Here is a 26,550-nt window from a genome sequence, read left to right as displayed (position 1 = left end):
TGCTATTAACAACAGCTGAAACTTTTCATTCATTTCACATTATCAGTCTTTCAATAACCGCAGCTCTCTACATTTCCTCACTTGACTGTACAAAATTATGAACATTAAGATGGATATGGCAGACCTATAGGAAAGAAGACCTATAGGAAAGAAACTATCCCCAGAAATTTGCTAAAAACTGCATGATTGTATATTTACACAGTGATTTTTCAACTTGCTATAAAAATGAGGGCAAATCCAAGGGGAAAAAAAAAGAGAAACAACGAATACAAGACCTAGGCAGGGAAATCATTTAGGTATGGTTGCTTTAAGGACTTGGATTGAGATAAATCATAATCTCCAATGCTGCAAAGTTCACTAGGGTCAGAGGATTCCTCTGAGCACCAATGATCTGGGACGCTCAAAAAGTAAGTTGACATGAACTTTCTGAATCTTTTCTTATACTCCTTAGGAGAAATAACAGTTGGCAACACATTCTTAGGGACAACCAATGAAGACTTAACCCACGTCTCAAGTTGTTTGTCCCAAGTATACTGCCTGAGGTAATCGATAATCCCACATACAAGCTCCCGCCGCTGGGTATCCACCCCAACAAGTAAAGAATAATCCATTACATTGATTGACTGCAAATAGAAATAGAAGAATTGAATTGTCAGTCAATACCTTATCCCAAATTAGATCAGTGTAAGCTAAAAGGGTAAAAAAAAAAAACTAAAAGCTCACATTGAGGAAAGTTGTATCATTCCATACAGCCCGTTGCAAGATACGCTTTGCTTTATTACTAACATATAATGGAGAGGAATTCATATCATTGACGAAGTTCTGATCCAAAAGAACATCTCCAGAACCATCAGCCCCTGAACTGAATCGAGCATGTAAGGCCCCTTTAAGATCATATTGGCGAGTAATATTTCTACCAAAGGTAAGATTCTCCATCACCTTAAGATCATGTCTTGACTCTTTCCCAGTTTTTGGCTGTCTTACTATAACCTGCAAAATGTTCAAATTGTCAAGAAAAAGAGCAAAGAATAAAGCAATCAGATGTAAAAATAAACAAAAGCAAACCTGATAAATTCCAAGAACTTTAGCAAGGCAAGTTTGGCTTCCAGTCTCAAATGATTGATTCATGTACTTGAAGTAATGTAAAGCAAACTTCTCAAATGAATCATACTCTGTCTTCTTAATTTCCTTTATAATAAACCTGTCATCAAGTGTTTTAGCGAAAAAGGACTTGCTCTTCCCTCCTTTGGCATCCCATTTTCTGCAACGGCTAAGGGATGCAATATAATCAAGCTCTGAAGGGCAGCACCGCTCCCGAAGATCACGGAACTGGTTAGCATATAAAGATACTACTGAGTATTTACCCTTCCCGAGTGATTTGGAAAGCCCTAGAGAAACCTCTATATTAAGAGAATCAGGAGGAACTCGAGAATCCAACAAGTTTAATCCATCAAAACTGGAGAACCGTGACTCTTCTGAAGAAATGCTCAGACTAGAGACAGAGTCGGAATCAGATGAACCACTAGAAGACCAATGCACGGATGCTATCATTGGAACTCGAGTCAGGCTGTGTAAACTTTCAATTAGTCTATCTCTCTTCCCATCCTCATTGGACACTTCTGTAACAGAGGGCAGATCTTTCAGCAACACTAAGGCACAAGCAATTATACTTGAGAGTTCACCCTCATAGTCAGACACTATATAATCATTAGTTCCTAGGGGTATGTGTAGCCTTGACCCTTCCTCCCTGATTAATTGATAGCCTGTGGGTATTTGTGCTGGAGTACAACTACTGAAGGATTCGAACTTCGGGACATTTCCTCGTAGAAGATCCTTCATATACATCTGTCTGATTTCAGAAAAAGGCATCCAGAACCATCCATTTAGGTTTTCTAAGCTGGATAGTAATGAACGTGGAGATCCACCCCTCCTAGATCCATTTGAATCAACTATAGAGTCATTGAAGGCAAGATCTGTAGAAATTGGGATTGTTCTATCCACTTGTAAATGATCTGAGAGAGATGCATCCTCTGCTTGATAATTCTTCTCATCAAAATGAGGACGAACAGAGATATGAGGCGTCACAACAAACTCTAGGTTGGAAGATTTCACAGGGCATACACCATCCACTTTTGGCTTTTCAATATTCTCAGCCACAGCGGAATTGCCATGTATGCTGTCACATCCTTCAGATTTTTGAACAGGAATATTTGAAGAGAATTCATCACCTGAAAATTCTTTTCTTTCAACAAATGAACTTGTCCCGGCTTTCAGTTTACCACTATTATCAGAACCCTTGTCACCATTTCCATATTTAGTTTCTGTTCCACTGTCTTCTCCATCAGCACTACCCATATCCGATATCAATTGCTCCAGAACTGCTTTGTTACTGGCACCAGCAATGACTACTGTAGGATCAGGCAACAGGAGAGAATGCAGGCGTCGATCCCAAATGCATGATTCCAGAAGAAGGTCCCACCTTAGTTGGTTCAAAATGAGGAGTTCGTGAAAACCCATGTTTGCATTTCCATTCTTTGCAACAGCATTCTGAATGTTTACCTGCAATTTTTTGCCATAGAGAAATCAATTCCAGAATATGGCTAAAAAAATCAGTATAATCAAGTTTCACTTGGGATAACAATTTATTGTAACACAGAAACAAGCAAAAGAACGCACTCATAATGAATACGACAATATTTCACAAAGTATTGAAAAGGAAAATACTTGCTTGTAGGTGGTAGATGAATAAAAAGTAAAATCAAGAGCACCCAACAACATATCAGAAAGAAGAGAAAACCAACCTCAAATTCAGAAGCTTCCTGTTTCAACATCTCTTCAACATCAAAGAATTCTTTCAAGGAATCTCTAAGATTTAGAGTTGAGCCTACAAACTGAGACCTTATCTGCACCAAAAAGCTTGCAACCTCTCTGAACATTAGCATCCCTTTTTTATGAACCTAAACAAAATATCAACACCAATTCAAATATGTTAAGATGAGTGCATGTTGGTGGAGGCAAGAGAAATATATGTTTCATCACAGAATAAACACTATATCAGAAGTCAAAGCACAGTGAAAACAGAGTATACACGTACATTTTCAAATTCTTCCTTCAGCCAATCCTGTCTAATTGACTTGCTAAACTCCAGCTGTTGTGTAGGCACGGACACAGTATAAGTGGTAACTGAAGAGTAACTAAACATTGCAACCATAGGGCCTAACCTGCAGTTACAAGAACATAACAAAAAATGTAAGGAAAACAGAATTCAAGCGCAGTTCTTTGCAGAGTTTCTAATTTTTTTAAAAGAAAAAAGGTGGAACAAAAAGCAAGCATAAGTTAATTATTATCACATGGCTCCATAGGAAGAGTTTGCATTTTGCCAAAAATTGCAAAATGTTCTGCATTCCAAGGCTTCCACGGAAAAGCCTATAATAGAACTTAACATTGAACAAGTCCCAATGCATAAGAACAGTATAAACCTCCCCAACTTCTAACCAGAAAGTATAATCACAAGCATTTAAAAATCACAAGCTATCACTACAAAACATCAAAGCCCAAGTCTCAAACAAAAAGGAAAATATTTCCCATTTCACAAATACATTTGGAAGTACGATGGGTTTATTGTCAAATGAAAATAGAAACAGTAATACATACCCAAAGAAATATAGGAAGTCCCTATGATGAGAATGCCCACAGCTGGATGATCTGCTGGATGACGAGCAGTCAGAAAAGCTGAGCTCCAAGAACTTTCCAAATGAGAGACTATGAGCAGCAGTTGATATTAGCACTCTTTTTGTTGATTTTGAAATTCCATTCCCAGTTTTGCACTTGCTACAGCGACTCCACATCCAGAGTTTTCCCTCTGCTTTCCCCGGTAAATGCTTAGGAAGTCGTTTAACTTGTATTGTTAGCTGCTTATTATGATGTGCATAATAATAGAAGTGAGCTTCTGGTAGTTCACCACATATAGCACACCGGCTTTTCTGCACAAAGCAGAAGTTTCTATCAGTGAAAAACTCAACGGTGCCACACATTGAGAAAAAATTAGGTCTTCAAATGCAGTATACTGCATTATAGAATTGAAGGTTACCTAAGTTTGTAGGGAGACTAAAGGTAAACTATACAACCAAAGAAGTCACCAAAACACAATTTAGTAACATGACAAGATAAAGATCGTAAACCAAAGTTGACAAAACACAATTTAGTAACATGACAAGATAAAGATCATATCTCCAATAGCTTAGAGCAGTGGGCAATCTAATCAAACTTGACTCATAAAAAATCACATACTTAAGAAAACTGCACAAGGAAAGTCCTACTAGAAGGAGATTCCAGAGACCTGATTGAGTAAATTATCCTGAAGGAACTTTCCAAGAGGAACATCAAAATTCTTGTAGAACATTATATGGCTAAAATGGCTTTGCTCACATATAGTCCCCCTTGAAGAATTTCGGCTAGACATGAGAACCAAAATACTTTGTGAATCCAACATTGTGTTGATGTCCTCCTTATTTTGCATTTTTTCTTCATTATGATTACCATTAACTTTCAAGTTAAGTGGGACTTCAATGGAAACCAAAAAAGATTGGGGTTGTGCATCATCAAGAGATTTCTCTTCTTCAGGACCACTTTTAGATTCCACATCAAATTGCTCTGAGACCTCGAAACTTTTCATTGTCGGAACTGCTTCTGTGAGCTTGGATTCCCTCCCATTTAACCCAAAATATGCAGACAATAAGCGATAAGGAGCAGTGGATGCAAGAGGGAAATTGTTTCCTATAACTTTCTTCAGAGAGGCAGAGATAGATGACAACCCAGAGAAAATAGCTGGATTATATGGCTCCAAAGAAAATGCTGAACTGTAATCTAATCCTGACTCCGCAATTTGATCACCATTTATTTCCCCATTTATGTGGTAACCTTCTTCTTGGAACCCAGTGGAAATGGGAATGTCAATTTCATGTGATCCAGTTTCAGCAGTAGACTCATCCAGACAAGGAACACTCACATTACCAATTTCTAAGGCATGGGATTCCCGATCTATTGGCAACATATCTGCTATTCCAGTGAAAGGAATTGTAGAGAACATTGTCTTCTGATCAATAAGGAAAGAAGTTTCAAGGATTAAATGATATGCTATGACAACAGCATACTGCACAACACACTTAATCTTTTTGAGTTCTTCAGAATGACTTCCTTTCAGCAAAATCTGCAACATCACAATATCAAATTAACAAGTAGATACACAGGAATATGCCATAGACATCTTACAAGAAAAGAAATAAGGGAGGAGGGAGCCTGTTATCAGGCAGATAGCATCTGGTCAAACATCTTAAGTCCAGAAACCAAACACGAGTTGTTTTAGAGAAACAAGAGGAATAAAAATGGATGATGCAAAAGAAACTCAAGCAGAAGAAACCCAAGCCTCAAAAGTCTAACAAACCCCAAAGAAGGAAAGACTACCCCAGAACTACACTCTGCATAAACAACTACAAATTGGAAAAGTGTAAATTAACTAATGGCTTTGAGTAAGAGGAGAAACATTTGCTTAATACAGGAAGACCCTATTCTATAGAGTAGAATATTTCTAGGGAAAGCAATAAAGACAATAGCAAGCTGCTTTTCTTAGACATTTCAACATAAGAGGCTCAAGTTTTAAGATATTATTGTATTTCAAACTTACAACATACAACAAATTAGCCATATATAAGAGACTAAGAGATAATAAATGTAATTATTTAATTTAATATGTATTACACTTGAATTTTTTTTGGTTAATGAGGTTTAAAGTTCAAGGCCTAATCCAACATCATTAATCTTGTAACAACAGGTAAAAATAATAGCAGAAGACCATTTGATACCTTCCTATTGAGAAGTTTTAGGACAAGAAATAGGAGACAAGATGTCAAAGGAATGAATCTTTTGATTAGAACTTATTTATATTTTTCCATATATCCACTACTCAGACCATATTACCAGAGCCAACATTCAATATCTAACTCTATCTTGCATCCCTCACACAAGTGCGTGTATGCAAGAACATGCCAGTGCATCCTGACTACTTAGGAAAAAAAAATTTTTTGTTTTTTAAAAGAAAGAAAGAAGAAGAATAAGAAGAAGTCATCAACTTACAGTGCAACCAAGACGTTTAGGACAGCCCTCAAGGAACATCAATGTTTTACTTGGCCGTTTTCCCCCTTCACCAAAGCAAGCATGTTCCTCAGCAAACTTTTCTATATGAAAGGAGTCACACTGCTTAAAGGAGTCATTCAGCTTTAGCTTTTGATTCATCAAAGTATCAGATGGTATGATTGGTAAGCCAGTACAACGTGCAACTCTCTCTAGACGATGTAGCTTCATGTCAAACACCAGTGTGATTCCTTTGGCAAGGATAAACTCTTGAACACCACGTGAAACAGTTTTCTCCACCAATATCACATTTGGATGGTACATGTCTATCATCTCACTTAGAGATTTCAGATGAACTTTTTCCTGTTTTTATGGATCAACAATCAGAAACATAGAGTAGTATACTTCAGCATTACAGAAACAGAGTTCATTTTTGCCAAGTTACCTCATCTAGTGAACTGAATGAAGACAACCCACTAGAGGACTGACCAAGGACTCCCTGAATTAACAACAGCCTTGGATTTTTGTACTTAGTTTGCATGTGCTTATGAGCAGCATGCTTTTTGAAGACCAAGCCCTTGATTAATTGACTGCAAAACAAACTTAATTTATAGGTTGAAGAGACAAAAATCCTATAACAGCAATAACATTAATTTGCTGACTTGTAAAAAGGTGTTTTCAAATTCAGCATGCTAGATGTTGATTTCATGTGTGCTCTAATACATTCATTCAACTAAAAGGCAATTAAAATTTAAAAAAGAGGATGACATTTCACATGCTACCAATTAAAGGAAAAGCAAAGTAACCAATATTCTCTTCCTCAATTAAATTTTATGGAGATAACAGATGTTTATAAGAACTATCTGAGCTTCAGAAAAGCACATTAACACCACCGTTCAATCTTTAATAAGAAACATAAAAGGTGAAGTAAAAAACTATTTGTCTCTTCGGTGTAAAATCTAAAACTACATATTGAATAAATATCCTTAAGTAGGAGAATATACTTTAAGAAACAATACATTGAAATCATATCACCTTTGACTGTGAGAGCCAGTTGCAATGCATTTCACTTTCACATATCCATCTGGACCCATTGCTTTGCCATCAATAGCATCAGGCTTCAAAAACAGAGCGGCTTCCCAAGACAAAGAAGTAACTATATCCACCCAACTATCACCCTCATTCATAGAACAGGCAACACCCACAGATTTAAGAAGTTGACTAACAATAGCTTTGACCTTCCCATTTATCACCTCTTTCATTGCCCTTTGTTTTTCCTCTTTAAACCTGTGGCTTCCATTGCCCTCATCTTTAGTACGACTCAAGGAACTTGGCTTGCCCCATTTTGTGCCATCTCCACATTCATCATCATCATCATCATCATCATAAGCCATAGCACCCTCCAAGTCATCCTCTGGATCTTCAGGTTCTGGAGGTTCCCAAATTTGAGTATCCATTTCAACATTAATGGACTGAGAAACTCCACTTTCTTTGTTAATGGTTCTAGGAGAATTTTCAACAACATTTTCCTTTGCTTCCTGTTCATTACTAGCTTCTGTTATCTCAACATCTCTCACTATGTCCATATCGTTGGTATTTTTCTTATCCCTCAAGTTGCTTTCTGTCATCATATTCGAGCTATCAACTCTCTTCCTTGGGCTTTCTGAGCTCAGGTGCTGCAATCGGCCATTTGGTAGACAATTGAGCTCCCCATGACTATTGTTTGAACCAACATCTTGTTCACCCTCACCACTGAAAAATTAAAAAATAAATAAATACATAAATATATGTTTATATTCACACTCACACACATATATAATCACAAGACTCCAATTAATAATGAATATTATCATAACAGCACGACAATTGAAAAGAAGGGCACCTACCAATCATATGAGTTTATATCAACTGAAAAATCACCTGATGGAACAGAATAAAAAATGTAAAACATTTAGCTTAAAATTAAATGTGAATAAATTAACTAATAAAAAAGAGATAGATACTTACTGCAGCCAGAATTTGATTGATCACTGCTAGACAATGAAGTAGTTGGACTGATCATTGGTGTTGCAAACGGACTAATACCTTCCCGATTTACAAATTCTCTTCCCTGCCTCTCCCAACATAATTTACAAGACCAAACGGGGTCTCCACTACTTGAGATTAAAGCATTACTGTTCTGTTTCCTTTGGTCCTCATTGTACTTCATAAGTTTGGCACCACAGTAATGACACATGCTACACATCTGAAGAAATAATAACTCCAGAAAATTCAATTACCTATTTGGATAAGCAGGGGAGCAAAAAATAAGTTTGATATGCAAAATAATATTAACTGTTCTAGAATCACTCCCGCAAACTCCATTTAGACATTAAGATCCTCATTGAATAAACCAAACACTTTTATAAGGCACTCATAAGATTCAAATGTACTTGCAAAATTATCTCTCTAAGGGAAATTTCTTAATAAAGTCCATTTGTTTAAAACATAAGATAGCATAAAAGAAAAGCAAAATTACAATTTCAATATGATCTAAACTAACCAATATCTTTGGTGTTTTATAAATGATTTTTTCTTTAAAGCCTAACTTCCCGGTAGAGAATACATGCAAAGAAAGATCATATCAATCCATTATCCAATTCATGTAAGGAGTAGTTCTTGAAAAACTGTAGGATAGCGTATCACACTATTTACCAGCAGATAAACGTGTATACCAAATATTCTCAGTTTTTATATACTGAATTCGTTATTGATCATGCAATATACCTTAGAACGATGGTACAAGAGTAAGTAGCAATATATAAACTAAAAACTTCACCAATTCCTCTATCGGTGTTTACAAATAAATCTGCAATTCTAGATACATTTCAAAAGTATCCCAAATGAATCAGGAATTTGTAAGAGTTTCTTCTATTCGGTAGTATTTATGCTAGTAGAACATAAGGAATCCATCGTTATAGAGATCAAAAGGAACATAAATCACAGGGACAATTCCTAGAAAATCCAGAGAAAAAAAGTGCATAAAGATCAAAGATTTGTGATGATCATACACTTAACCCATGTTTAAAATCAGATTAAAAAATCCCTTTGTTATGTTAAAAAAAAAAAAAAACAGATTCCATAGCCTGAATATTATTGGTGTCTCCGAAACAATCAAATCCATTGAAATAAAATAGACTAAACAGGGAACATAGTATCAGACAAACATTGTTCAATGGAAACAGTGACAACATACTGCAATTCAAAAAAAAGGGTAAAAAAATTATATTGGCATGCATACACCAGAAATCCCAAGTGAAAAGAAAATAACTTTGAATTGCAATTTCTCTAAGAAAGAAAAAAGAAGTTGGCCAACCGATCAAATAAAAGAAGCTGAATGCACCCATATGAGAGAAAAAAAAAAAAAAAAAAAAAGACTGCTTTCTAAAAAAATAGATAAAATCACAAAAGCATCAATCTTTAAATTTTTTCCAGAACAAAACAAAGTTTCCATATTTCAGCTCTGAATTAAACAGTTTAAAAAAATGTGAAATTAAACAAACTAAAGGAACCCAAAATTAAGGCATACAAATATACTTATTATACTTACTGTTGAAGCAATCCAAAGAAGAAAGATTTGTGTATGATGACCTCTAATCCAAACCCAAGCATAATGGAACCTTGTTTTCTTCTGTTTTGTTTTGGTTTCTCTACCCACAAAGCAAAGATTTATATCTCCTCCCTACAAAACGGAAGTAAAGAATACTATAGATGAGTCCACACTGTGTAGAAAGAGGGAGAGACAACTCCAATGAAAGCACTGAAGAAAAGTAAATAAAGGGCAAAAGGAAATTTGAAGAAAGGTATATAAGAGTGGGGTCCACTCTGAGTTTTTCCTCACTTTTTTTTTAATATTTTTAACTAAATTGTTTGAAATAGTCTAATTAATTACTAAGTATAATGATTTATTAAAAAAGATTAATTAATTTAATCCGGACGAGGATTTAAATTAGCAAGTGGTGATGGAATTATGTCATCCATGAAACAGTTTAGTTTTGAGCTAAATGATATGAAAAATTTATAAAAATAATATGATAAATTCTGATAAAAATATATTTAATATATTAAATAAATAATGATATATTAATTTTTATATTCAATATATATTTAACATAAATCCGATAGGCACAAAAATTAGCTTGTCTAAATGTAAGATGCATCTTGTGGCCGAGGACAATCTCATCGCCAGTAAAATTCGACCACTTGGCAACCGTATAATTGATGCTCGGAGCACCTGATTTGTTTGGATTTGTTAATGGAACACTTGTTAGCCACGTGGAAGAAAAAGGGCGTATGTGTCATTTTAACTTATTTAATTACTAGACTACCCTTGTTTCGTGGAGTGAAGGGAAACCTTGCTAGACATGACGTGGCGCTCGGTGATTGAATGGAGACTGGACAACTCTTCAAACGGCTACGTGTATTAGACGGCAAGCAATAATCGCCTACTCATCAGTATACAACAGTGATTCTTACTCACAATTTTCAAAAACCAACCGCCAAATTCCTTTTACTTTTTCAATTGACATTTTTTTTTTATAATCTTAATTATTTAATTTAAATCATCATTTGCCCCCTAAAATAAATCCAAAAATAAATAAATAAATAAATTATTCCAATAATAATATGGCACAATGTAAAATTTTGTTTTATATGCACCAGCCATGAATGTTTTAAATTTCATAAATAAAGTTAAAAAAATCAAAAATACTTTATTATATTTTTTAATATACAATAAAAGTTGTGCATCACTTTCTTAAATTTATTAATAGAATTTAAAATTTTCGTAAATAGATAAATAATTGTCATGCAATATAAATAATTGTTGAAGTAATATTATTTTAAAAAATATGTATAAAATTACAATGTGAATTTTCCTATTAATATGGGCCCTCTTCAACTTTCAAATTTGGAAAGCTTAAGAGATGGGGTTTTTTTATTATTATTATTGTTCAAAATTGTGAGATTGATTGACATTTGAAAATGTGGCTCCTCAATAAGAGAATTAGAAGAGTTAAATTTTGATACAACAAGAGCATGTATAATTCAAGTTGTGCCATGTTTACGCGGCTAGTCACATCAAAGCACCCTTGCTTGTCTTATATTTTGACCAAATTTTCAATTTATGCATAAATAAATTAAAATTAAAGAAATTATTGCCATATCAAATACTCCTTCTGTCCAATTCTTTTATCTATATTTTTTAAATGTCTTAAAAAAAATTTTAACAACTAAAATTTTTATTTTTTATTATTTTTTACTTTTTAATATTAAAAATTATAAAATTTAAATTTTATAACAATTTTTTAATTTTAATATTAAATACATTAAAGTTTTTTTTTTTTTTTAACTTCATGAAAACCAATATAATTCAAATATTTTGAAACAAAAAAATAATAAAAATATTGGAACGAATAGTATTAAACTTTTCACGGTTACAAATTTCATTTCACATTTACTTATTATCGTCTTGACAAAACTTTTTTCAAATGCTAGCGACTAGGAGCAAATTTGTTTTTATTTCTTTTTTATTTTATTTTTTTATAAATTATTGGTGATATTACCTAAATAATCTTGTATTGTTGAATTAAAATCTGTTATATTTTGACAATTGAGTAACATTAAAGGCCAGAGATTGTATCTTTGAAAAGCTTAAAAGGTAAATATGATAAACTGAGGTTGACAAAGTGGGTCAAGATAATCCCTTCCTCCCTGTATTATAGGTGAGTTGAAAGTTCAAAGCAATGAAAGTTATTTCGCTAAAAATCCTTTAGCATTTTAAAAATTCATTTCTTTGATAACGAAATTTAAAACATTACCAAGATTGTCACATCTCTTATACTGTTATAATTAAGAAAAATTAATAATTTTATTTAAAAAAGTATTCAACTCATACAATTCCAATTGAAGAAAATAAATGGACAATTTATTATAAAAAGAAAATGTCTATTTTTTCAAGTTATACATATTTTTTTTCTTTTTAATTACATGTAAAAATTCATTTAGACTTGAACTGCGAAAAAAATGAAGTATCTCTCATCTGCTTTTCATAAACACCATCTCACTTCTTTAAGATTTGAACTTGAAATTAAAAAAAAAAAAAAAAAAAACTTTTTTAAATTTTAACCATCAAAATTGCAATATTCGATTTAAAACTATTTTTTTCTAAAATTATATTGGTAAAAACTGAGAAATTTAAACAAAGGCTTTTAGTTTTCATCCACTTGATTGAAGTCAGAAGAGATAATTATTTAAGTATATAATAGATGTAAGCGTGACCCATGCTTTTGATTTGATCTATGAATTTTAAAATAAGCAAGGCCATGGCCATGACTATAGGGCAACTCGAGCGTGAGACAAATTTGGGTCCAAATATTTTTTAAGTATTATTTAGCCAAAGTCTGAAATTCCATAGTGATTAATTTTGTTTTAAGCAACATATGAATATATATGATTAATAAACAATCGAATATGGTAATTAGTTTGTTACTTTCTATGGTTTTTGAATTTCAAGTTCAGCTATTTTGCTGCTCGCTTAAATGATATAAGACAAAAAGTCCCTCCTAAAAATTGGCCACATTCAAAGCTTTAAATTTTTATAACACAAATGATTGTTTCAAACATTCCAGGTTTCGAATATCTTGAAATTTTGGTCACTATATATTTTTTTTAATCGAAGTTATCAAAATTTAAATTTTAATTACAAAAAATAAATTTTTAATTATTTATTAACGGATCATATAGTTATTGATTATTATTATTATTATTATTATACTAATTTTGGTAAAACAAATAAAATACTTATTACTTGAGTCAAAGACAAACATAACTGTTCTTTAAGAAATGATTTGATTATTTGAAAACGGCTGGAAAAAGGGGGACCAGTTTTAGAATATTCCCTGAAAAATTTTTAGTTCGACAAAGAAATAATAGTGCTATAAAGATATGTGGAGATTATTGAGCTGATTTTTAATTCAGGTAATTCTGATGATTAATATAATAATTAAACTTTGATAATTTACCAAAATGATCCATTGGAACTATGATAAATTAATGGCTTTTTTATCATGACTAGAGAATGCTGTGGGAAGAATAGTTGTTGAGGGCGGCATGGCTGAATTTTGAGTTGAACAAGTATAAAATGAAGTGGTGCTTTGGAAAGGCATGCAATTGGCAATTTGAGAGCATCACAAATTATTAATATTTGTGGTACTTGTTTTTTCCCCCCACTTTTGTCATTTTTTATAATTTAATAAATATTTTTATAAATTTTATTTTTTAAAAATATATCAAATATATTACTAATTAAAACATAAGAATACTTTCCAAAAACTTTAAATGAAGAGATTTTCAAACATATTTTTATAAAATTTTAGTTTTGTAAAATATTTAAAATATTAATGGTCAAATTTTTAAAAAGTGATAGTAAAAAATTAACTCAAACATTATTTATGAGATGAAAAAAAATACTATTATTTACAAGCCAAGGAGAGAAAAAGAGTGTCATGCTGTGTTGAAATTTCACAACTTACAATGTATTTGGATAAGTAGTGAAATTAAAAATAGTTATAAATATAAGATTAATTATAGAAGCAATGGGATTGATTATCGTAATTGCAATATTAAAATCAATGATGTAATATATATTTAGATGCAAATGCAACGATAGTAATAATATGAAATGTAGTGAAAAGAAAAAATAATCATTAAATATATTAACTTGAAATTTATATTTAATGAAAGTTTTAGTATATTTAACATTTATATAATTAATAAATTGTTAAAATATTTTTATGTGATAACTTTTTATATTAAAATTATAGTTATTTTTCAAAAGATAAATAATACATTTATTCATATAAAAATTAACCAATGTTCATTTTAATCTAAAAGTCTATTAGTAAAATATTTTTATGCATATTTTAATGTATTTAAAATGTTGAAAATTTTATTTAATGAAATATTGAAATATTATATTATATTAAAATAATAATTAGATTTTTAAATATTAAAATGAAAATATTTAAAGCAATAATACTTATAAGAATTGTAAATATTATTTAAAAAATAATAAATGAACATATGAAGTATAAAAATAAAAAACAAAGTAATTTTAATATAAATACAAAATAAAAAGCTTCAAAATAAAAGATAAAAAAATAATTTAAATATCTAAATGAGTTGAATGATACAATTGCATTGAAATACTGAAAAAATTCAAATGTACTAAAATATTGGTTGAATCTAAATGAAACCTTACACTATCAAGTTGGGTTTTAGATAATGATGGCTCCCATTTCCATACAGAAAAGAAAAGTATGTGAATGTGACCTAATTAATTAATTAGCATCCTAGAAAACATGAAGAAGAAAAGATAATTAAACACATTTGTGATTATTTAAATGTGAGTTATCTTATCCCTTTCAAGTGCTTAATCCCACAACTTGCAATTAAAGAAATTGAAGATTGTATTTGGAAATTGGTTTAAAACATTAACATTCAAGATCAGGAAGAGTATGATGAGAAGAGATGCATGTGGATATAGACTTCTTCAAAATGAACCAAGGTTCTAGCTAGACTTGATAAAACAATTAAAGTTCGGTTAATTCGTTTAATTGATGGAATTAATTAAAATATTGGTTAAATTTTATTTATTTTTAAATAATATCATTCTGTTAATGAAATTTTTTTAATTTTTGCTTAAAAATGGAATTTTCAACTAATTAATTAATGGGACTATGGGAGTAGCAAAATAATTATTCAAGAAATGCATCTCTCTAACATTTAATAGAAAATTGTTAGATAAATCAAATGAAGGTATAGAATATACTCTTTTTTAGTGTTTTTAGATTATTTCACTTTGTCTTAAATGTAAATTTATCAATTTAAAATATGATACAAATATTATATGAAAAAGCATACGAAATTAATTAGATTTAAAAATTTAGTAATAATTGTATATGTGTTTAACAAAATCAAAAAATATATTTCATATTTTTATATCGATATAAATTATAACATATAATTTTTATGTAAAAAAAATATAAATATATAAAATTTCGCATTTTATATTATATGAATGCATAAATTGTGAGATTTACTTAAACGGAGAATAAATACAATGGCTCTTTATTACAAGTAATGCAACTTAAACCATTTTGTAGTGTTTTTCAGCCAATGGTCATGTAAATTTTCTATTCAAAAATTGTGAACACTTAACAGTTGTGATTTGTGAAGTTTTAACTAAATTTGATGACATAACTACCTACTTTTTTTTTTTAATAAAAAAGTACAAAAATTATATTTTCCTTTCCAAATTTTTTCCTTGAGGCCTTCTTTCTTAAGGCGGTACAAGAGGGAGGCCTTGCAATTGATTAGAGTTTAGAATTGGGCTAGGCCTAAAAAATGGCTACCATGAACTCCTTTTGTACTGGTAGTTCAGGTTTGGGGCCAATAGGCGATCAACTAAGTCTAAGACACAATATCCAATTCTGATTTTATTTTGTTTTATTTTGATGTTTGAATTGAAAGGAGAAAATAATATTTAATTCTTTAATTCATTTAAGTAACAGATACATGTAGCTATTATTCATACATTACAACAAAAATAAATCCTAATTTTGAGGCTTTGATTGGCTAAAGCCTTCATGTTATGGGGCATAAGAGTTTCAGAGGAGAGTCAGTGACAGTGAGTAATAAATGGAGGCTTTGCTAAGCTTGAATTTTATTGGAGAGAGAAAGGCTGAGGTGGGCCTTTTAAATGTTCCTCAAGTTAAAGACATTTCTCTGCTTTTCCATGTCATTGCAGCAACTGTTTTCAACACCAAATTAAATCACTTTATTTCTGAGTTGTGAACATCAATGGAAACCAGTTGTAGGGGAAGAAAATATTTTCATTTTTTTGATATTATTCATTGATTTGTGGTAACGGATTACCACTTTTTTTTTTTTTTTGGGTTCAGAATGGATTACCAATTTTCAAATGTTCTAGGATATACCCATGTTTGGGAAACCTCCAAAATTGAAATCACAGAACCTATAATTGTTTATTTCTTGATTCTACCTTTGTCAAGCATCCATGGAGGTGCAAATAATGGATGCCAAGAAGAAAATTTATGGTAAAAAAGAAATGGAAGAAAGAAGTGGTTAAAGAGAGAAAGAGAAAGTTCACTTACTAAAACACTTGGAATTTCAGATTTACTGACAAGAAAAAGAGCTGAATGCTAATATGAACTACCAAAAACTCAGTTCTACTATATTCAAACTTTCCCCTTGTGAATTTCTTGTCACTTGGAGCAGGTCAGTTGACAAAATTAAACATGAATCCTTAATCTATCTCCGAATTTTTTCATCACTAGAGCAAATTGCATCTGCAAATGTTGTGTCAGTTGGATGGGACATGGTAGTATTTGCCTTTACACATGCACCTATAAACAATTGGGCAGGACTCTGTCATGGAGCACTTGAAGCCTACCATCACCCTCTTGCAAGGAAAGCAGGGGCCACAAGCGTGGGAACAGTCAGGCAAGCTCGACCCTGTTGGGTATAACTCCATCCCCAGCACTTCCTTTACGTCATCCTGGAAAACCATCAAGTCATCAAGGACTCTTTTATTTTACAACTTAACTTGCATAATACATTAAGAAATAATGGTAATCTGGGTATATATATATATATATATAGCATTTATTTTGTAATTGGGCAAAGGAGATCAGGGCAACTTGAGGGAAAACAAACCTCAGGGTGCATTTGTCCTTCATGTCCTAATTTGGTAGCTTTTCCATTAATGCTTGCTGCGCATGCATGAAGAAGTCAATTAGTGATAAAAATAGAGAAAATGACATTATTCACCATCATTTTTGTTGCAAACAAATTTTTTTTAAAATCGCAGTAATCACCCGATCTGTTGATAGAGTGTTAATAAAATGTGAAACTTCTAGTTCTAATGACTAAAAAAATACAATTCTTGATGGCTTCAAACATTAATAAAAAGTAAAAAACAAAAACAAAAAATAGGGTCTAAGAGACTCCATCAATAGGAAATAACATCACACATTTGGAAATCTATGAGCGGTTAATTGCAATAGAGAAATGGAGACAGAAAGAGATATCTGCAATGGACTGACCATGATGATGAGGGGGCACTCGAAGGCTTTCTGAGAATAGGCAAACCATCAAGAAGATCAAAACTAGCATTAATCCACCAACTCCAACAGAGAAGTTCTTCATGTTTCTTTGTTAATGTTCGTATATAAAAAAACAACAACAGAAATTAGAGAAACTCGAAGAGATATAATTATAATTTCATGAGAGATGTTGGGATAGACAGAAGAGAAGATATAGAAAACCATGCAAGCAAAAACAAAAAGGCTTGGGGGAGATTTGGTGGTGGGCAAGTGAAGCAATATATAAAAAGAGATTGGGGATGGTTTTAAATGTAGGAGGGTACACCTGATACACCTCACATGATCCACGGCTATCTTTTGAAAAGGTTTCACATGATTTGGTAAGTCATCCACAATTAAACCTATATTAATATTGGTACCCAAGAACACATTAAAACCTAAAAGTACAAAACAAAATTTGAACCTGTCATAGTAGAAATTAAAAAAAAACCAATCAACAAGTCACTTCAAAGAATTTAACTGGCTTATCGAGACAACCATCTACATCTAAAAATGTAGGCAACAGAAGGAATAACTCTACATATGTTTTATGGGTGTTTTCAGTTTAATAAACCCTAAGCTGATAATTTTTTGAATCCCTAAAATATAATAACAAATGTGATAAAAAATAGTAGTCCAGTATGCAAAGCAAAAGCCTTGAAATGGGTAGGAGATATGAGGGAGTTCACGTGTGCAGACACTCGGTGGGATCCAATTCCAGTTTGCCTGCTTGCCTGCCATAAACGTGAAGTCGAGAGCCTTGACTTAAATGAAGTATTATTTATATATTGCTTCACTTCTTCCATGCTGCATGACCCTCTTCCCCTTTACGATGTCTCTCTTTAATGCTCTCCCTATTGATCAACTATTCACTAGTGAGCAGTGACTTTGTCTAGACAAGGGTTCTTCAGCTCATTCTTCCCAAGGATCACGTTTCTTTTCCAAGCTTCGCATCTGTCACTAAATTTTTCAACATAAAATATCAACATCTGTTTATCTCTATTATTATTAATATTTGACATTTTTAAAATACAAAGAACCTGAGGTAGGAAACATTGTATCGAGTCACTTCCAATCATCAATACAGGAGCATGGCAGATTGATTTTTTTAATCATTTAAATTAAATAAAATATTAGGAATCACTACAATTTTAATATTATTTATTGAGAAGATAAATCATATCTAGAGTTTATGTAAACACATCAAAAAATTTATACATATATGTTAGACATTATTTGAGTCCAAAAATTTAAATTATTAAATTTTTGAGTCTTTCATGCATATATAATATATCTTATTTAGATATATAAAATTTTTTACACATATGTAAATCATATTTCAATAATTCATGACAGATTATTTTTTATTAAATTATTAAGTCTTCGTTTAGTTAAAGTTTTTGTTTATTCTTATTTTTTCTTTTTGTAATAGAAAAATAAAAAGCAGAAAATGAGAAGGAAAGGCGTCAATCAACCGAAATTTACCTTTTAATGTTTTAGGGGAAATTTTAATATTGATGTCTAATTGATTAATGTTTGTACAGTTTTTAGTAACATGTTTTTTTTTTTTTAATGCTTGTTGGATAATAAAATTACCGTTTATCAAAAAAAAAAAAAAGAAAAAAGTGAAATGTTGAGAATGAAAAGCCACCAGTATTTCACTTTGCTGGAGTGTAGTAGAGAATGAGAGATCACCTTTTGTTTCATCTTTTGTGATAATTTTCATTTTTTTTTCAAATTAAAAGTCTGAGTAATTGTATTTCATTTTATTCCATCATTTTTTTAGTTGTTTTTGAGTTTAATGTTAGTTTCCTATCCTTCTAATTATCTGAAATATAAATAAATTCATGGCCCATTTGTTAGTTGTATGCCATTTTGATTTGGTTTCCTATCCAAAAATATAAGTTTTCAAATGAAGAATATTTGTCAAAATGATTTGTAGTAAAACTAAGCCTTTTTCCAATTGAAAACATGTAAGGAGGGATCAACCTTGTGAAAAAGAATCAATCTTTTTCTAAACAAAAAGATTCCCATGAGTTGAATTGCACAAAGGATAGATCCTTTTTTGTAGTTTTGTAGGGATAGATCCCTAGCATTTGGCTTCTTCTAAACACCATTGAAGCTAAGAGCATCATTTTGCAAGGGCTATCAATCAAATTTTTTACGCATTCAAGTGTCTTACAGCTTTAAATTTAAATTACTTTGTAATTCATGTATCCAAATCTTATTTCATATTCATTTTTGTTTAAGATTGCATCACATTAGCAAACACTCCACCTTTGTGAGTTTATTTAGTTTGCAAAAATCTTTGTTCACATATCTGAAATTGTGAGGTTAAAGGGAGTGAAGTCTTTAGAGTAATTTGGTGAAAATCTAGGTAGAACCATTAAGGGTTTAAGTGAATTTGTGAGTGATTATGATTATGAGGAATCTTGTTGAGAAAATTTGAGTTTGGATTAGATACTTAATGTGTTTGTGAGAGTTGTAAAAGTTATATCTAAGCATCGGAAGGTAATTGTAAGACTGAAAATTTAATGGGTTGGATTTCTTGTCAAGAGGAAACTTATAGAGATATAGATGTCTTAATGAATACCTGAAATTTTATAAATTATTGTATTTGAATTTTCTATCTATTATCTTTTGTTTAATTTCAAGTTTAATATCTCATATATATATATATATTATATTTACTGCATTGTTATTTTCACTTATATTTATTAAAATTTAATTTAAAAAATTGAAATCAATTCAGTTCACTTCTCCCTTGAATTGTTTATTTGCACATAAGCAAACAATGAAGGCAAGAAGAAGTAGTATAAGATTGTGAGAACCGCAATCAATCAAGCATTACATTTTCTTTACTTAAGTTTTTTGCACATATATATATATATATTTTTTATAAAGGAGGACATAGTTTGAAGATAAAAAAAAAAAAAGAATTATAAGTATTAAGATTTGAATTTTAAATTTATTGAATTTCATATGAATAAATTAGACCAAGTTTTGGTTTTTTTTTTTAACACTACTAGCTTTTTTTACTTTTCCTGCATTAGGTTTAGTTGTTATGTAGAATTTCCAATTCTTGTGCTTATCTCAACTTCCGTTGGAAATATAAGGTTGATAGGCCTTGGGTGGCTTTAAATAAATATTTCGCTAGTCTTTTACTCAAAAAAATTATCAAGCAATAATTTGACCAAATCCAATTTGATCATAAAAAGTTAATAACCTTAATCAAACTAACCTATAAAACTGAAAATAACTCAAATTCAAATCAAATTGACTCTAAATCAATTCAAATTCGAAATGGCTTAAAAGTTATAATATATTTTTAAATATAAAATTTTTAAAAAATAATTTTTTATGATATATTATCAATATAAATTATGATTTTTATTTTAAAAATATAATGTATATTGAAATTTTATAATTTTTAAAAAATAATTTTTAGAATATATTTTAACATAAATTATATTTTTATCTTAAAAATTTAACATAAAATTTTAAATTTTGAAAATTTTCTTATAATTTATTTTTAATATAAATTATGCTTTTTTTTATCTTAAAAACAATATTTATATATTAAAACTTTAAAATTTTAAAATATATATATTTTTTCATAATATATCTTCAGCGTATACTAATTTTTTTTTATTTTAAAAATGTAATTTATGTTAAAACTATAAACTTTTAAAAAAATAATTTTTTTTACTTAAAAAAATCTCAGAAAAATGAGAGTTTGGGATTCCTTTATCTTCCCCTTCTAAAGTGTTAGATATGTAATATTTCGGATGCCATAAAACGATACACCAAACCAATCCAAGCGGAGTAATATATTACGAAAAATTGGATTCACGATCCAAACGCTCCTTATGTAATTATCTTCGTCAAAAATCTTTCCCCCAATTTCTCTCACTTTCCAGGGAAACAAACGTACCTTTTGTACCTTTCTCTAACAAAGGTATATTTTTCAGTTATATATATATAACTCTCATTTAAGCTCTGGAATTTTCCAGGGTTTCGACTTTGCTTATTTCTGTTTCTCTATTTATTGAAAAATGATATCTGTTATGAACAACGATGCTGAATTCGATACAAGATCGGATAAAATCGAAGAGAAAGGTAGGGTTCCTAGCGATGAAGCTATTGACAGCTCAAATGAAGAGAAGAGATTGAGCTTAGGAATGTCTAATGTAGAAGTTAGGGTTTCTTCGGTGGAATTCGATTCGGAAGATGACAGGGTTTCCGAGAATGATAGATCTGAGGAGGTTAGGGAGAGTGACGGTGATAGTGTAGATAAAGGAATAAAAGATGATGAGAATGATAGAATAAAAAATACAGGTTCAGAGTATAAGTCATTGTTATCTGAATTTGATGATTATGTAGCCAATGATAGAATTGGTGGAGGGACTTCGAGGGCATTGAGTTATGGGCTTGAGGTGGGTGACATGGTTTGGGGAAAGGTGAAGTCTCATCCATGGTGGCCGGGGCATATATTCAATGAAGCATTTGCATCTCCTTCTGTACGTCGCACAAGGAGGGAGGGACATGTGCTGGTTGCTTTCTTTGGGGATAGTAGTTATGGGTGGTTCGACCCGGCTGAGCTTGTACCTTTTGATCGTCATTTTATGGAGAAATCGCAGCAGACAAATTTGAGGACTTTTGTGAAGGCTGTGGAAGAGGCAATGGATGAGGCTAATCGGAGGCGTGGTCTTGGTTTGGCTTGTAAATGTAGGAACCCATATAATTTTCGGCCCACAAATGTCCAAGGGTACTTTGCGGTTGATGTGCCCGATTATGAGCCAAATGGGGTTTATTCTGTGAAACAGATTAGGAATGCAAGAAATAGTTTTAAGACCGGTGAGACCCTTTCATTTGTGAAACAATTGGCATCAGCCCCTGGAGCTTGTGACCAGCAAAGCATTGAGTTTTTTAAGAATAAGGCTACTGTTTTTTCTTTTCGGAAGGCTGTGTTTGAGGAGTTTGATGAGACATATGCACAGGCATTTGGGGTGCAGCCAGCACGACCTTCTAATGCTCCAGGTGACATATCCAAACAGCCTGTTAAGCAGACACCTCGAGGTACTTGTCTACATACTTTATTGATGATTCCTGGAAACTGCTTCAGGTCTTGGTTTCGTGAAATTCTCAACTATCTGTTCTGTCTTCCTTGGTTTTACATTAAATTTCAAAGTTCTTGTGGTTTTTGAGCATAGTACTGCTGCACTCGTTAGACTTTAAACCAAAACAGTTACAACTCTCACATGGTTAAAGCTGGTATTCTATTGCATGCTATTTCTTGGCTTTTAGTTCATACTTTTGAATTTCTATAGTACCATGTCTTTTGATGTCACATTTTTGTTTGATTGAATGATGCACGGTTAGAGTAAGATGTAAGTTTCTAACAAGTGTATTGCATTGCTAACAATATTCAATTCATGCAGATTTTGGGCCAGTATGATATCTTTTATATGGTTCTTAATGCAATCATGAAATGAGTTTGTTTACTAATTTTCATCTCTGTGAAATTGTCTTTTAACTGTAGTAAAGATGATTTTCATCAAAATATGTTTTCTTTTACGTTGACTTTTCTGGAAATGGTCTCCATTGCTCTTCATTGGAAGGGTCATCTTAGAACACAATAATGGCACTGGTTTCCATGTGAATAGTGAAATGTCGCTCAACTTTATGATCTTGGCACTGCAACAACTTGTCTTTGGATTTTTAGCCTTGTGATTGATGTTTAGGCCTCTTTTTTACACTGTACCTATGAAGGCCTTTTGTCAGCTTGTATCTTGTTAATGAGCAGCTGCTAAAGAACCAAAAAGTTATGTATAAGTTTTGTAATACTTTATGGTTTATTCATCTATTGACCATGTTTATTTAGTATACAACAGTGAAAGGATAGATGAAGTCTTCATGTCCCTATACGTCCACTGTCCAATGGTAATATTTGCATGCATTCATCTTGATTATTTTGGTTTAGTTGTGAACACTATCATGTCTCTGTTGCCATTTCCAGCTCCTTTGAGTGGTCCACTGGTGATCGCAGAAGCCTTGGGTGGTGGAAAGAGTTCTAAAAGGCCCATGAAAGTTAAGGACCATTCAAAGAAAGACAGATACTTATTCAAGCGAAGAGATGAAGCAAATGACTTGCAAGCCCCCCCTCAAATTAGCCAAGTGCAGGCTAATTCATCAACGCAATCGAATTACAGAGAGGGATCACCAACATTTGTAGCCGGAGATTATGTGTTGCAGAAGAGGGCTCCAGTGTCTCAGATTCCTGTTAAACAAGAGCAGACTGTCTTTATGAGCAGGGATGGTGCAAGTTCAAGTAGAGATTTATCTGGCAATGAAGTTGTATCTGTAAACCAGACTTCAGCCACTGGTGCTGCTTTAGCTGGAAAGCCAACCTTGAATAAAATTGATGGTGCATCTGCAGCTTTTCAGCGGGAAGGTGATGCTATTGAACTTAATCCTGAGGAGGGTGGAAATTTGTCCAGATTGTGTCAAGAAGTTCAGAAACCTGATCTGGGTTCCACTGCAAAACTGGAAGGAGGCCAGGGATTAGATCAAGTTCGAGAAGGTTGCACTGGTGGGCATCCTTTCCCTGTTGATGCTAAGCACTCTGGTGGTATGAGTGCTGAGGGTGGGGTGAAGAAAGCAAAAAAACGCCCTTTGGCGGATATAGGTGCTGAGAACTCTGCTTTGGGAGGGAAAAAGAAGAAGAAAAAGAAGAAAGAGGATGGCTCTGAAAAAAACTCTGATAAATCACAGAAGCTTTTTTTCCTTGGAAAAGGTGGGACCAAATCGGCCCAGATTGGTTTGTGTCTTAGAGAAGAGTCTAAGGTGAGCCATCAGAATAAAGATGTTGCTCCTACACATTCCTTATTCAATTCTGTTGGGGCTTCCACAACTACTGGTATGGGAAATTCTGGGCTTGAACTTGCACAATTACTGAGTGATTTGCATGCCCTGGCTCTTGATCCCTTTCATGGTGTGGAAAGGAATAGCCCAACAACTATTTGGCAATTCTTTTTGCGATTCCGATCACATGTTTATCAGAAAAGCTTGGTTCTGTTGCCTTCATCTGAGATGGAGCCTGTCGAAGTTTGTGCCAGTAAACCTCCTTTGGTTGGAGCCTGTGATAACCTTCCTAACGAGAATAATAGAGATTCAGCTTCTTCAAAATCAGTGAGACTCCTTGCAAGACCTGATGATCTGACAAAAGCTGGATGGAAACGTCTTCCATCTAATCATCAAGAAGAAATTGCTGCAAAGAGGTTGAAAAAAATTAGTCAGTTGAAATCATTGGCTGCGGAGAAGAAGGGCAATCTGAGGACTATGGAAGCACCAAAAGCTGAGGGAAAAGAACAACCAACTGCAGGGCCCTCAGGAAGACCACTCAAAAAACCAGATTCTGCAAGGAAAATGGATCTGCCACCTAGGGCTGTTGAGCCTACGACGCTGGTGATGAAGTTCCCTCCTCAGGTATCACTTCCGTCAGCCGCAGAACTGAAGGCAAGATTTGGTCGTTTTGGGTCATTAGATCAGTCAGCTATCCGTGTGTTTTGGAAGTCCTCTACATGCCGTGTTGTGTTCAGACACAAGATTGATGCACAGGCAGCGTATAGATATGCTAATGGAACTAATTCCCTATTTGGCAATGTGAATGTGAGGTACCATCTTCGAAGTGTGGAAGCTCCTACAGCTGAAGCACTAGATTCTAATAAGGCTCGGGGAGATGATAGTGCCAGTGAAACCATTCGAGTTAAGGATCCTGAAATTGAAAGACCAGCACTAGTGCTTGCCCACCAGCCTCTTCCCAAGCCAACAGTCCAGCTGAAGTCCTGTTTGAAAAAGCCAACAAGTGACGAGGGAGGGCAGGCAAGTGGCGGTAATGGAGGGAGAGGGACAGCCCGTGTAAAATTCATGTTGGGTGGGGAGGAAACTAGTAGGGGAGAGCAATTGATGATTGGTAATAGAAACAACTTCCACAACAATGCTAGTTTTGCCGATGGTGCACCTTCTGTGGCAATGGAATTTAATAGTAAGAACTTTCAAAAGGTCATTCCTCAATCATCGACTCCCTCTCCCGTTCACCCAATTCCTCAATTTGGGAAAGCCCTAGCAAATAATATGCATCCCACTGAAGTGGTTCCCAGAAATGCTCACAATCTTAATACTCAAACTATCCCACAACCTAGTACAACGAGCATAGATATTTCAAAGCAGATGCTAAGCCTTCTGACAAGATGCAATGATATCGTAACCCACGTAACGGGCTTGTTGGGCTATGTGCCTTACCATCCTCTTTGATAAAAAGGTCACCAGCAAAATTTAACGTTTTTGATCAAAATCAAAGGTGGGGTTCAAAGCTGCTGCAATGAATGCGTGATTGCTAGGAGTTTGCAGCAAATGGGAGCAGAAAAGCCGTGGGGTCTTTGTATTATTTTTGGAGGGTTGGGTTGGTTGGTTTGAAGAAGAGCTGTTAAAGAGAGTGCGATCGAGAAAACCCAAGATGGGAGGAGTTGGGTTTAAAATAATGTTGTGTACTCCTTTTAAAGCTGCTGCGGCGCATACTTCCAATTATGTACTGGTTTTGATAATGCAACTGCAATTGCAAGGCAGTGTAGTATCCTCTTTTTCTAGCATCTTTTTATCTCGCCCACAGATCCGTGTGTGTGCGTGCGTTGTTCTTATTATGTGATGAGTTTAGTGTATGTTTCATTTAATTTTGTAGGTGACACGTTGTGAACCAAGTAATCAAGCTAGAAACCAAATAATAGAGAATATTGATATTGAATGATCCTTAGATCTACGTCTCCTTTTTTTTTTTGGGTATTGTTCTGTTGAACAAAATCAGATTCCTCGTTTTTATTTCATATTAACAAAAATCAATCCTTGCAATTGGTAAAGATTATCGTTATAGGACAGAAAAGAGAGAATGAGCTCTAATAATTTTCATTTTCATTCTTCTCATCTTTCTTCTCTCAACTTCTTACTCTTCCACTTCCTCGTCTTTCTTACCCAGCAAATCATATCACTACAAATGTTACTTAAGATCGTATCAGTAATATAAATGTTGTAGATGAACTATCTGCATAAAATTATGAAAAAAAGCATGAAAATTATATGGATTAAAATTTTAACAAAAAACATATATAAGTTTAATAGAAACTAAAAAATATATTTTATGTCGACATAAATTATAACATGT

At 32.7% G+C, this 26,550-nt stretch overlaps 3 protein-coding genes across 6 annotated transcripts; 1 reads left to right on the top strand and 2 right to left on the bottom strand.

Annotated features, from left to right (window-relative positions):
- On the bottom strand, positions 1-9,912 carry LOC111276714 (putative 1-phosphatidylinositol-3-phosphate 5-kinase FAB1D). Of its 3 annotated transcripts, none has more exons than XM_022862471.2 (13): positions 9,719-9,912; positions 8,137-8,408; positions 8,016-8,049; positions 7,165-7,881; positions 6,575-6,719; positions 6,133-6,492; positions 4,340-5,209; positions 3,655-3,983; positions 3,095-3,221; positions 2,802-2,957; positions 1,066-2,559; positions 724-990; positions 1-623 (listed from the first exon to the last, which is right to left on the bottom strand). In XM_022862471.2, the coding sequence occupies exons 2-13, from the start codon at positions 8,372-8,374 to the stop codon at positions 276-278; spliced, it is 5,085 nt and encodes a 1,694-aa protein (XP_022718206.2). In that variant the 5' UTR covers positions 8,375-8,408; positions 9,719-9,912; the 3' UTR covers positions 1-275. The 3 variants fall into 3 exon arrangements, with proteins under 3 accessions (XP_022718206.2, XP_022718207.2, XP_022718209.1); XM_022862472.2 differs by having other exon boundaries at positions 8,137-8,374; XM_022862474.2 differs by lacking the exon at positions 4,340-5,209.
- A 6,444-nt stretch (positions 9,913-16,356) lies between these two features.
- On the bottom strand, positions 16,357-17,637 carry LOC149517993 (protein EPIDERMAL PATTERNING FACTOR 2-like). Its single transcript, XM_089764334.1, has 3 exons — positions 17,295-17,637; positions 16,906-16,961; positions 16,357-16,747 (listed from the first exon to the last, which is right to left on the bottom strand). The coding sequence occupies exons 1-3, from the start codon at positions 17,395-17,397 to the stop codon at positions 16,553-16,555; spliced, it is 354 nt and encodes a 117-aa protein (XP_089620460.1). The 5' UTR covers positions 17,398-17,637; the 3' UTR covers positions 16,357-16,552.
- Positions 17,638-21,076: 3,439 nt separating this feature from the next.
- LOC111276713 (PWWP domain-containing protein 1-like) lies at positions 21,077-26,145 on the top strand. 2 transcript variants are annotated; one of them, XM_022862470.2, is made up of 2 exons: positions 21,077-22,412; positions 23,353-26,145. In XM_022862470.2, exons 1-2 carry the CDS (start codon positions 21,389-21,391, stop codon positions 25,647-25,649), a joined length of 3,321 nt encoding a protein of 1,106 aa, XP_022718205.1. In that variant the 5' UTR covers positions 21,077-21,388; the 3' UTR covers positions 25,650-26,145. The 2 variants fall into 2 exon arrangements, with proteins under 2 accessions (XP_022718205.1, XP_089619607.1); XM_089763481.1 differs by having other exon boundaries at positions 21,085-22,412; positions 23,218-26,145.
- Positions 26,146-26,550: the final 405 nt, after the last annotated feature.

The sequence above is a fragment of the Durio zibethinus genome, chromosome 7 (genome assembly GCF_047325235.1).
Source record: "Durio zibethinus cultivar Kanyao isolate XHJ-2024 chromosome 7, ASM4732523v1, whole genome shotgun sequence".
Classification (NCBI taxonomy): domain Eukaryota; kingdom Viridiplantae; phylum Streptophyta; class Magnoliopsida; order Malvales; family Malvaceae; genus Durio; species Durio zibethinus.
Note: the sequence above shows the minus strand (reverse complement) of the source record. Positions and strands in the feature narration are given on the sequence as shown.

Coding starts and splice junctions, on each gene's coding strand:
- LOC111276714 (XM_022862471.2), bottom strand. CDS start 8,374: ATGTGTAGCATGTGTCATTACTGTGGTGCCAAACTTATGAAGTACAAT. Junction 8,050..8,136: donor TCAATCAAATTCTGGCTGCA/GTAAGTATCTAT, acceptor CTGTTCCATCAG/GTGATTTTTCAGTTGATATA. Junction 3,222..3,654: donor GACTTCCTATATTTCTTTGG/GTATGTATTACT, acceptor TTGTAACTGCAG/GTTAGGCCCTATGGTTGCAA.
- LOC149517993 (XM_089764334.1), bottom strand. CDS start 17,397: ATGAAGAACTTCTCTGTTGGAGTTGGTGGATTAATGCTAGTTTTGATC. Junction 16,962..17,294: donor AGTGCCCCCTCATCATCATG/GTCAGTCCATTG, acceptor ATGCATGCGCAG/CAAGCATTAATGGAAAAGCT. Junction 16,748..16,905: donor AAGGACAAATGCACCCTGAG/GTTTGTTTTCCC, acceptor ATGGTTTTCCAG/GATGACGTAAAGGAAGTGCT.
- LOC111276713 (XM_089763481.1), top strand. CDS start 21,389: ATGATATCTGTTATGAACAACGATGCTGAATTCGATACAAGATCGGAT. Junction 22,413..23,217: donor TGTTAAGCAGACACCTCGAG/GTACTTGTCTAC, acceptor ATGTTTATTTAG/TATACAACAGTGAAAGGATA.